Source organism: Oryza glaberrima, chromosome 8 (assembly GCF_000147395.1).
Source record: "Oryza glaberrima chromosome 8, OglaRS2, whole genome shotgun sequence".
NCBI lineage: Eukaryota > Viridiplantae > Streptophyta > Magnoliopsida > Poales > Poaceae > Oryza > Oryza glaberrima.
The window spans coordinates 21,071,204-21,083,324 of NC_068333.1; the positions used below are offsets into that span (position 1 = coordinate 21,071,204).

General features: G+C 39.1%; 1 protein-coding gene across 2 annotated transcripts; it reads left to right on the forward strand.

The window, feature by feature from the left end:
- The first annotated feature begins 6,509 nt into the window (after nt 1-6,509).
- Nucleotides 6,510-10,319, forward strand: LOC127781342 (probable glucan 1,3-beta-glucosidase A). 2 transcript variants are annotated; one of them, XM_052308285.1, is made up of 10 exons: nt 6,510-7,012; nt 7,125-7,231; nt 7,327-7,446; nt 7,774-7,953; nt 8,150-8,266; nt 8,351-8,520; nt 8,613-8,765; nt 9,136-9,488; nt 9,647-9,823; nt 10,139-10,319. In XM_052308285.1, the coding sequence occupies exons 1-10, from the start codon at nt 6,940-6,942 to the stop codon at nt 10,216-10,218; spliced, it is 1,530 nt and encodes a 509-aa protein (XP_052164245.1). In that variant the 5' UTR covers nt 6,510-6,939; the 3' UTR covers nt 10,219-10,319. The 2 variants fall into 2 exon arrangements, with proteins under 2 accessions (XP_052164245.1, XP_052164244.1); XM_052308284.1 differs by having other exon boundaries at nt 6,512-7,012; nt 8,108-8,266.
- The last annotated feature ends 1,802 nt before the right edge of the window (nt 10,320-12,121 follow it).

The window sequence follows — 12,121 nt, forward strand, 5'->3', positions numbered from 1 at the left end:
CCGCCACCCACGTACGTACGTCGCCGCCTCCACCAGCACTACCACCCAGCAACATCGAGGAGCCTCCGTGCGACGACGCCGCCACTGCAGCCACCCACATGATCAGCAACGGCGAGGAACTCCACCGTGCACCGCCACCGCCTCACCGTCGCGATTCGCGCGTACGTGTACGTGCAACCTAGCTCCGCCCAAAAAATGTTATGGGACGTGTGCGCGCGACACGGCTGGCGCGCGCGGCCACAGTTGTGATCGGTGATCGGTCTCAGGAACGCAGCAAAACGTACGTACTGTTCACCGCCCGCGCCCCCGCGCGGCTGCGCTCGCGCATGCATGCACAGATCAGGCGCGCGCGGCGTGACATGCCAGTTATTTTTTTTTCCTTTTTTTTCATTCTGTGCCAATGTAGCAGCAGCTAGCTTAGCTTTAGGTAGACGCACATGCGCGCTCCAGAGCGAGCAGCAGGTGCGCGCGCCGTGCGCGGCCGGCGAGCTAGCGAGCAAAATATTCTCTCGCGTTTGTCCGGCCGGCTATAAGCTTGCCGTGGCGAGGCCACAGATTCTCAGTGAAGCTGTGCTGCGCCATAGCTTAGCTAGCTATAGCTCGCCCTGCTGCGTTTTTGGTCCTTTTGCTTGCGTGAGCGCTGCATGCATGCACGCTAGCTGCCACATTTGTTTCTTTTCGTGCGTGTTCCTGCAAGTATTCTGCAGCATGCATGATTTGCCAATTCGCGATAGCATCGTATGTGTATGTAGTACGTAGTACGTGCTCATTGGGGTATGCGAAATTGCGAACCTATGCCCCTCTGTGCAACAGAACAGAATTCAGCTGGAGCAGGACTTTGAAATGAGTACTACTACTATTCATCAACTATGTATTGCACGTATATATATACATGCTCCAATGGTCCATCGATTGCCACTTTGCCAGGCCAAAATATGCATTTTACAATACTAGCACTCTGCGGGTCATTCACAATGAACAAGAGAAAACTAATTAATTAGTAAGTCTCTCAGCCGATGCAAAGCTGCTAACTTTGTCGTGGCGTGTTTGGATTAGCGAATTAACCAAACCATGCTCTGGAAAGAAACAAAGCCAGCACAGAATATATGCAGTAATGGACTATTTAGAGCCGCATCATCCAAGAACACCTTTTGACTTTGCGACCAACAAATTATTCGATCTCCCCCGTCATTGTTAATTGGCACCGTTAATTCTTAATTAGGGCCTGGGAATCTAATCCAAACCCGACAATTAGCACGTTCGTCACGCACGACCACATATAGTCCGAGTTTCTGATCACTGACTGACTGCAACGGCTAACCATACTTAAATTCTGCTCAAAATCTAGCTTAGCTACTTAAATTCTGCTCAAAATCTAGCTTGTAGCTTAGCCACTAGTACGCTGTACGTACGTCGTCGTCGTCACTGCGTAGCATAAATAAATTTAGACGGGTAGAGGTGGTGGACATGGGCCCACGGCCCATGGACCAGGTGAGTAGTGCAGGCACGCATAGGCATAGCTAGAGTAGCTAGCTAGCTTAGCTAGAGACAAGCTAGGCGCGGTGACCGCCTACCTAATCATGCTCCGAAAACGATTCTGCGGCCGAGCTGGCAGTGGACCGCCGGCGCCGCTGTCGCCGTCGTCGTCGCCGGCGGTGGGCGGCTTACGTGACCCTTCATGTCTCCTGGCCAGAGAGATGGGCCTTGAGTGAGCAGTCAAGACAAAGAAAATATCTGTTTCTCTGCTCAACTATGGAGTTAATTTGATGCTCGAGGAAGATGAGGGATGAAATCAGATTGAATTCGGATATATTTTCAAAAGCAAATAATCTTGGATGGATTTTTTTTAATAGCACTGGTTTCGGGAACGAACATGGATAGTTTCTTAAAAAGAAAAAGGGAAACAGGCTAGTAGCCCGCGAAAATCGAAAACCGTCCTAAACTATCTGATTTTTTTTCGGATATCTGTAGGTAGGGATGAAAATGGATCAAAAACGAATGATAACTATCATATTCATTTTCATACTTTTCTGAATTGGAATAGGAATCGAAAACCCCGCATACAGAAACAAAATAAAATATTATAGAATCCAAATACAGAGCAAATATGGAACGGATCGAATATGATAATGAATATTTGCCTAAATATAAAAATATCTCAAATTGAGCTTGTTGAATCAATAGAGAGATACAGCTTGTTATTTGTTTGAAAACAATAGGTCAATATTTATAAATTCTATCGTCAATGGTTTCTAGGTGGTCCCACAATCATTTGTATACACTAGGAAGATAGCCCGCGCGTATGCGCGTGCATCTTATTTAATGTACGTAAAATTTTATACGAATATCCATGTGTGGATGACTTTATCTTAAAATATTCTTTTACTATATCTAAACAAAAAATGAACTTATTTAATGTGTTTTGAATGCTAGTTATAATTTTCTTTTGATTACCCTTGCAGCACATAAATTCTAAACTAAAATTACTCGAGTCAGTACACTTCTCAATTTATGAGAAAGTATTATGTCGAAACAATATATGTAGTTCCTATGAGAAAATTTTGGGTATTTTGATTTCCTACAGAGATAACTTACCCCCAAACATTTGCTCAAAATATCCAATTTTTTTGTTAGATGCTATTTGAAGTTTTACATATTTTCATTCCAATAGCGCTGCTAAAAGTTTGAATATTTCTATTTAGAATGGGTTTTAAAACCATTTTTAAAAAAAACAGATAAATTTTGTTTGTTTTCATGTCCATTTTTTAAATAAATTTTAGAGAATTCCATTCTATGAAGCATCTTTGAAATTATCTGATCTCTGCAATTTAGGTTGAAAACATAAGTGGGTTGAGCCTACAACCTGACATGGGGTAAAGTCATCTCTTCTTAATTATCTCACTTCAATAGAGTAAGAAATATTAAAATAGAGGTCATGTAATAAATACACATTTCTAGATTGTTCTACACTAAATGTTAGGAGTTTACAATGTAGCGTAGCAAGTTCTACCAAAATGAAATAAATGACATGATTTTTAATACCTATATGGAAGTGACTCATTATATTGGTAAGGCCACCTCATGCTTATACGATCAATATGATGTTCAACTTAGCATGTTTTTATTTTCATTATGTTGTCTATAAAAAAATAATGCTAGATGGGGTACACATTATGACTAAAAACAATATCATTTAAAGTTTTTCTCTAATTTATTAGTGACTTCATAGATCATATATATAATTTAGATGCTATGATTATCTAAAGATTATTTATTTATCTCCTAAGTCGATCATTTATTGATAAAAAGCTCAAATATCAAATTGTATGGGCAAATAGCCCCCATATACATGTTGAGAGAATATAATTAAGTTGATAGAAAGTTGTTAGGTGTCTAACCAGATATAACTAATGGGGTCACCGGCTTTATTAAAAATTAAGGTGGGATATTCCGATTTTCAATGATGAATTTTAATATCTTTTTTATTTAGTGTTGGCCTCAAGATGGATGTGGGTCTGGGATGTAATTTTTGTGTTGGCATTTAAATATAGTCAATATGAATATGAAAGTATTGATTTCACTAAAAATATAATAGTTCAAACAGATCGTAAGTTGAATATATGATTTGAAAAGTTATAATTATTTTAATTTATATTGTTCTAAGTTATAGTAAGAGAAGAAAGAGAAGAACAGAGACAGTGGGATACCTGGCTAGACCTTATACGTGAAAGGTTCATTTATGGTTTTTTTCTCCATAAAGATAATTTTAACTTTAGTTATCATAAATAAAGATAAAAATAAAAGAAAAGGAACAACACACACCGCACGGGGACAGACAGGGAGAGAGGGGGTGTTTTTTCATAAAAAAATGATTGATCTAACAACCTAAAATAATGTGTTGGATGTTTAAGTCGAAACCAATGGTCGGATGTTTCGTTTTTCCTCTCATAATTTTTTATGTTTTTTTAAACTTAAAAGAGACCCATAGTGGTTTAGAAATATTTATAGGATGTTTAATGTAGTTTTAAGTCTTTAACATTGTAGGGGCGGGGAGGAAGAAAATGAGGTTTGGGAGTTTTTTAAAATAAAAATCTAATAACAACCTAAATGATATGTCTGTTTAATGTAGTTTTAAGTCTTTAAAATTGTAGGGGCAGGGAGGAAGGAAATGAGGTTTGGGAGGTTTTTAAAATAAAAATCTAATAACAACCTAAATGATATGTCCACGATTTAAGTTGAAACCAATAGTTGGATGTTTTGTTTTTAAATTTTTATGATTTTCTCTAATTTAGAAGTGTCACTGGGTGATTTAGAAACATTTATAAGATGGTTAATGTGCTTTAACGCTGCATGGGAGCGCGGAGGGAGGTTTGGGATGTTTTTTAAAAAGATTTTATTTTTTTAGTTTTTCTCTAATTTAAGAGTGCTGCTATATACTCCCTCCGTCCCATCAAAACTCAAATTAGAATATGATGTGACATATCCAAGAACAACGAATCTGGACATATGTTTAAAAATATTTATATGATGTTGAATAAACTATTTATTAGGAGAGAATATATAAAGAGTTGGCTAGATCTAATAGGTTGATGGGCTTTTTAGGCCCATAAAAAGTATTTAATTTTAATTGTTATGGGGATTAAAAAAAAGAGAGGAACGGTGGTTGGAGGGATCATACATACGTGCGCACCAAGGCTGACGTCCGGACTCCGGACAGAGATTTTTTTTTCCTTTGATTGAAGATAAATCTAATGATGAAAATTAATGTGCACACCAATTTAAATGAAAATCAATGATCAGATTTTTACTATTTTATTAGAGTGACACATGGCGACTCGAGAGCATTTATAGGATGCCACAAGGCAGTCTAGGAGCGTTTGTAGGAAGTTTAATGGACTTTTAGTATATAATAGATAGATAGATAGATAGATAGATAGATAGATAGATAGATTGACTTTCATCGTAGTGCCCATAAGATACTCGCATATGAAAATGATTTTTCATTTCCTAGTTCCTTGATCTAACCGAAGACATCTCCTCCATGAATAGATTACTTACCATCTCATTTATTAAGTTTTTTTTATCTAGATTGAAGATGTTATTCATTTTATTGCATCGCGCTGAAACTTTTAATGTATGTTTTGCGCTTCTAATAATTTCAAATAAAAAGGTTATAACTACAAAGCAGTGCTTTCTCCGTTTCATATTCATATTGTAAGTTGCTTTGAATTTTTTCCTAGTCAAAGATTTGATCAAGTTACATAATAATTTAGCAATATCTAAAACACCAAATTACTTTTATTAAATCTAACATTGAATATGTTGTGATGATATATTTGTTTTGTGTCAGAAATGTTACTATTTTTTTTAATAAACTTGGTAAAATTTTTAAAAGTTTGACAAAATCAGTTTAGATAGTTTTCGGTATCCGATCTTATTTTCGGAAAATGATATCTCAAACGAATAATTTTTATTTAGTACCAGATACGGAAATGAATACATATTGTTTTTCTCAGAAATGAAAATTAATATGGTAAGACAAGTATCAGACGGAAATCCGAAACGGTCGGAAACTATCTATATTTGTTTTCGAATATCCGCAGGTAGTAATTAGTTTTTAGAGAAAACATATATATATACATAACTCTATCATATAAAGTCAGATGAAGACGAACTTTGTATCAAAATTGTAGTGCTCGATGAGATCTATAATTTTGTTGTTGACAACGTTATCATTTGAAATCATTTAGAGGGTTAAATATTCATTACGTAATCTCATATCCATTTTTATAAATTCGCACACCAACAATTCAAACGACCTTTTGATGGAGCCGTGCTGCTTGATAGGATTTACTCCTTTGTAGTTTATGACTTCTTTATTTGATATTATTTGAAGTGCAAAACAGATAGTACAAGTTTTGGGGAGGTGAAATAAAACAAATAGTATTTTCAATCTAGACAACATGAGCTTAATAAGTAAGATGGTAAGTAAACAATGCATGGAGAAGAGATCCTGGGTTTGATCAAGGGACTGAAAATCAGTTCTCACATGTGGATTTCTTAAAGAAACAGCCATGAAAATCAAAATTCACGAACAGTTGTGAGACCACCTTAAAAAAAATTGACGATATGGAATTTAGAAATGTAACAAACGATATCTCTTCCTTGGTATATATAGTCGATTTATTTCATTTCATATTTGCTTCGTATATATAGTCGATTCCATTTCTGTTCCGGGGGTCTTCGATTTCAATTTTATTTCTGAAGAAAACAATACAAACAAATATGGTAGAGCTGTTCCTGTCCGTTTCTAATCCGTTTTCATCCGGATTGAGGAGGACGTGAATTAAATTCGGTCCATAGTTGAGGAACTCATATTGAACTTCTTTACTAAGAAATGTCGGCCTTTCGAGAAGCTGGGCCTCACGGCCTATGAAGTATTCGAACCGGGATAGAATTGGGCCGTGCCAGAAACAACTCGCTGGGCCCATTAACGGGGTTCACCGTATGCTCCGTATGTTCGAGGATCCCTTTCCGACCGCGCCACCGCCACCGCCATCGCCCATCGCCATCGCCATCGCCATGGAGGAGGAGCAAGAAAAGGCGGCGGGAAAAGAGAGCGAGCGGCTGGGTTCACTGGTCAGGGCTAGTGCGTGCGGTGTTGCGCTTGCGTCCCCATCGATCTTTGGGATGAACTTTGCGGTAAGCAAGGTATAGTTTCGCCATCCGCGAAAGGGGCGCGAGATTCGCTGCCCCCTGTCTCCACAGCCCAGCCACGCACGCAGCAGCATGATGCCACATCGCTCTCGGGTTTCTTTTTTTTTTTTTGCCGCGGATAGGATTGGAATCTTCCTGTCCCTCTCCTCCTATACAAGTGTGTGCGCTCTATCGCCGTGTCCCAGCTTCTTGTGCAGGCCTTCTGTTCGATGAATTGCCCACATGGGGCTCCCCCGCAGTGGCGTGCTGGTCTTTGGGCTTGTGTGCGTGTTCCAACTGTCGCATTCGTCTTCAGGTGAGGAGAGCATCTTGTGGCTCAGTCATGGTGCTTTATCAGTGTGTGATGGTTCTTGCTGCCATGGTTAAGGAGTGGGAGGTTTAGAGTGTCTCTCTGATTGTCTTTGCAGATGATGACTTCACCAAGGTTAGGGCGGTGAACCTGGGAGGTTGGTTGGTGGTGGAGGGGTGGATCAAGCCTTCGTTGTTTGATGGCATCTCAAACGGGGACATGCTTGTAGGCTCTCTGGTTCTTGGAGGTTTGGAGCTCATGTTGTGGCAATGTCGTGCATTTTACTTTCTTCTCATGTGACTGTCGGATTTTCGCCTCAGGATGGCACTCAGGTGCAGCTGAAGTCAGTGGGGCTCCAGAAGTACCTGAGCGCAAATGGTGGTGGCGGCGGGAACTTGACAGTGGATCAGGATGTTGCTTCAACATGGGAGACCTTCAGGGTTTGTTGTCTTTTCTGTGTCAATGCTAAAGATTTTGACGATTCATAAATCGATATTACGCGTATATCTTTTTATCATATGCATATATTACTCAGTTCCTACTTGGAGATTCTGTGAAAGCTGCATGAAAAATGGCATTATCTTCATCAGTTTTTAGGCCCATAGCTTATTTTTCTGTTACTGCACTACTTATGTTCCTGAAGTTAGGAAACAGCTAGAAATCAAAGTGTTATTAAAAAAATCAACAAGACCATCAAGTGCTTGAGTCACTGGTTAATAAATGGCCGAGTTTCCATCCTAATTGCATTTTCTTGGTGCTCCTGTCAGCTTTGGAGAGTTTCTTACCGTGAATATCAATTCCGGTGCATCAAAGGTCAGTTTTTAACAGCAAGTAATGGAGATGTGATCTCAGCAACTGCAGATTCACCAGGAGACACTGAAACATTTTACATTGAAAGGAACAATTCAATGCTTCATATCAAGCTTTTAAATGGGGGCTATCTGCAGGTTTTCTCATGTTCTCAATCTCATACATTCATGATGTCAAATGGCAGAAAGCCCTGCCATCAGATACCTTGCTATAGAAAAGAAAAGTTTTAGTTTTTGGTTCATCAGTACCAACGTAAATAGTGACATAGTTGACTTATATTCCATTATTCAGGTCACAAACAATAATCAGCTTACTTCAAATTATCCTTCCCAGCCAGGATGGGATGATGGTATGGCAACATTTGAAATGACTATTGTTGCCAACAACTTACATGGAGATTACCAACTTGCTAATGGGCTTGGGCCTGATCAGGCAATGGTTGTCTTAACAGTAAGTTTCATAATTTCAGAGCTGTGTCATTCCCGGGGTTGCAGTGCATTTCGTTGCTCACGTACTGTTTTATTTATTTTACAGGAACACCGAAAAAACTTTATTACAGGAAAAGATTTCTATTTTCTTTCAAAAAATGGTATAAATGCAGTTAGGATTCCAGTTGGATGGTGGATTGCATATGATCCTAATCCACCTGCTCCATTTGTCACTGGTTCCCTGGATACCCTGGATAGAGCATTCTACTGGGCACAGTAGGTCTAGACTCTAAACTGTTGTTGTTAATTACTATTTCCTTTTGAAGTTTCAAGTCTGCACAGTATGGAGGTTCTGATTTTGATATCAGGATTTATGGCTTGAAGTGCATCATTGATCTTCATGCTGCTCCTGGCTCTCAAAACGGAATGGAACACAGTGCAAGTAGGGATGGTTCAGTAGATTGGCCTTCACCAGCTAACATCGAGAAAACACTGGATGTCATTAATTTTCTGGCTCAAAGGTAGCACCGATCCATCCACTATATTTTCTTGTATATCATGAAAAAATTGCTTTAGGTGAATGAAATGTTTCTTCAATATGCAATTGGTGGCATGAGGGTAGATAATGTCATAAGGGCTCTGGGGAAAAAATCGATGTCCCATTCTTTTCTTTTCTTTTCATTCATCTGAAATCATTTCCTACTTGAATTATGATTACTATGATAAATCTATTCATTCATAAGAAAATGCACGAAAGTAAGGAGCCATTGGATCCACCGAGAATCTATCCAAAATAACATGAAAAGCAATAATATGCATAACAACCCGGCAAAATAATATGCATAATACATGTTCCATAGTTCTAACAAGATGTACACTCTTTATCTGCAGATATGCAAACAACCCCTCTCTCCTAGGTATTGAGCTATTGAATGAGCCTTCTGCAGGCGCGGTACCACTAGGCACTCTAGTGTCGTATTACAAAACAGGATACCAGATTGTACGAAGTTATTCGGACAAAGCTTACGTTATATTCTGCCAGAGGATTGGGAATGCAGACCCAATGGAGCTTTATCAGGCTGACCTGGGTCCAACTAACACTGTTGTAGACTTGCATTACTACAATCTGTTTGATCCGTTTTTTGAGAAACTTAATGCAACAGAGAACATACAGTTCATATACAATAACAGAATGCCTCAAGTGCAGGCCTTGGATAAAGCGAATGGACCTCTTGTTTTTATTGGTAGGTCCTGCAAAATCAATTTCCTTTGCTCTTTTCTTTTCATAATTTTTTCTTCTTCTCTGTAATGAATAATGGTGCTTTCTCAATTTATCCAACTCTTTGCAGCCATTCTTTCCTTGTATTCGGCACATCTTAATCCCCGTTTTCTCATTTTTCAGGAGAATGGGTAAATGAATGGAATGTGACAGACGCTTCACAAACCGAATACCAGTTGTTTGGAAAAGCCCAATTAGAGGTCTACGGGGAAGCCTCCTTTGGCTGGTCTTATTGGACAGTCAGGTGCAACAGTGTGCACTGGGATTATGAATGGAACAAAAGGAATAGGTACCTCATTGGTAAGCAATTTATCCTGTTCTAGGTTCTCCGGAGCTGCTTTCTAATATCCAGTCATTCTATACTAAACTCTATTATCACCATATAGCATATGCAGTGGGATTGCATTAGTTTTGTAACTACTTTTGCTTGGTTTATGCCATAAAGTCACATTAAGCTTGGTCGTATTAATTAACACAGGCATATGCGTCATATAACGGCTGATGGGTAATAGTTGCTCTACTAGAGCTTAGATGAGTTGCAGCGTCTATTTCACCTTGCAGTTCGATCCAGTACTCTCCATTTTCTGTGCTAACTTTTTTTTTTTCACTTCGTAGGTGGTTCACCGTTGGAAAGCCCAAAGTACATGCTTCTTGTGGCAGGATGCCTACTCTATCTTTTATTTATATTGACATGATACTTGAAACTCACCACCAGAAGATAGAATTTCTCACTTTGAGGCATTTACTCATTCACAAAAATATATGAAAAAAAAAGAAGATATACGATTCACTCTCTCTCTCTCTCTCTCTCTCAGTTTTTTTTTTACACTATGATATAGCAGAAGTGTCCATTCTTTGGTCAAAAGAATTTTTTTCCTAGTAAATCGAGAGAACGCAGTGCAGCCTTTGTTGAACCTGTGACTCTGAATTCTTCCTCCTTATCTGAATCCTAAAGGACAACTTGCCACTGATGATGATGACAATTACTCTACAGACAATGACATCCAGATTCCACCACCAAACTGACGAGATGAGCTGCAGTGTGAGCTATCTCATCTGTCAACTGGAAGCAGGCCGATTCCCAGTTGTTACGTACGGCAAAAGGTTGTTGCTTATTCGCTCTTGCGATCTGGTTTACTTTGCCAAATCTTTTATAGATTAGTTTTGTGCGGACCAACCAAAGTAAGTTAGCTCAATTGCAGCAAAAGGCTGGTGTTTTTTTTTTCTTAAGATTGCAGAGTCTCCTGAAGACGAATGGATCGCTGACTGGTTGTGTTTGAATTTACTTGCCGTAGTATCCAAGTCCTCTTTAATTATAGACAGCGTATGGTTGATGATTTCAGCAGGTGAACAAGGGCTCACTTTCTATGATAGTTTCGCCAAGCAGTACGCATGAGTCAACAATTTTACACGCAGATAATTATTGCCAATTTGCCATCACGGTGCAGCCATGTACGTACGTGCATGGGTGGTTTCTTCTGTGTTTGCAGCAGCAGTAGATCTTAGAAACATTAGCTTAGGACTAAGTCGCGATTTGAAAGTGATGTCTAGATAGATAAAGGAATGAATTAACTATTGGAAAGTTAATTTTTAAAAGTACTCGAAAACTTTTACACGAATCCCATCGTTTAGGAGCTTACACCCTCCGTCCTATAAAAAAAACCAACTTCTGGGGATGAATCTGGACAAATGCTTATTCAGGGGATGGCCCTCCGTCCTATAAAAAAACCAACTTCTGGGGATGAATCTGGACAAATGCTTATTCAGGTTCATCCCCAGAAGTTGTCTTTTTTTTTTGGGACGGAGGGAGTACGTGTGGCTGTGTTTGTAACTTGGGGTTGAGAACCCACCTCCTTCGCACGGAAAATGAAGCAGTCCATTAGCGCGTGATTAATTAAGTATTAGCTTTTTTTAAAAAAATAAATTAATTTTTTTAAGCAACTTTCGTATAGAAAATTTTTGTAAAAAAAACACATCGTTTAGTAGTTGGAAAAGCGTGCGTACGGAAAACAAGGGTGAGACACCGTTTAGTAGTTGGAAAAGCGTGCGTGAGGAAAACGAGGATGAGGATTAGGAAGCAGAGCACCGAACACAGCCATGTACAAACGAAAATCTAAAATCTCGAATCAGATACGAACAGCTAGATTGATTTCTATTATCCAAAAAAAAAAAGTAGTATTTGCATTGAAGTAGATTATGGTATCTTGGTCTGGTCCAAAATTACCGATTTTCGTAAAAACCAGTAATCACTTACTGGACTAAAAAAATCAAACAAATTGATCAGTAACCAAACAAATAAATTCAAATTTTAAATCTATAAATTCGTAGCTTTCTGGCCGGTGACCACACGCCCTGGTCTCTGGCTTCGGATCGGTTACCGGCCGCTGTTTCTTTGACACATTTTGGAGTTTTGGTGATGCCCCACGATCACCATCCAACGGCTGTCCGCAGCTGTCGGCATTGACCCTCGAAAACGCGCGGCCGACGCCCTCACCGGAACTGGTAGTTGTAAGTAGAATATCAAAATGTCGCCGTTCTTTCCTCCTCACGCAAAGATCCTTTTTTTGTTTTGGTCGTCGTCAGCGTCGTCGCTATCCT

Coding starts and splice junctions, on each gene's coding strand:
- LOC127781342 (XM_052308284.1), top strand. CDS start 6,940: ATGGGGCTCCCCCGCAGTGGCGTGCTGGTCTTTGGGCTTGTGTGCGTG. Junction 7,232..7,326: donor TCTCAAACGGGGACATGCTT/GTAGGCTCTCTG, acceptor TTTTCGCCTCAG/GATGGCACTCAGGTGCAGCT. Junction 9,489..9,646: donor TGGACCTCTTGTTTTTATTG/GTAGGTCCTGCA, acceptor CTCATTTTTCAG/GAGAATGGGTAAATGAATGG.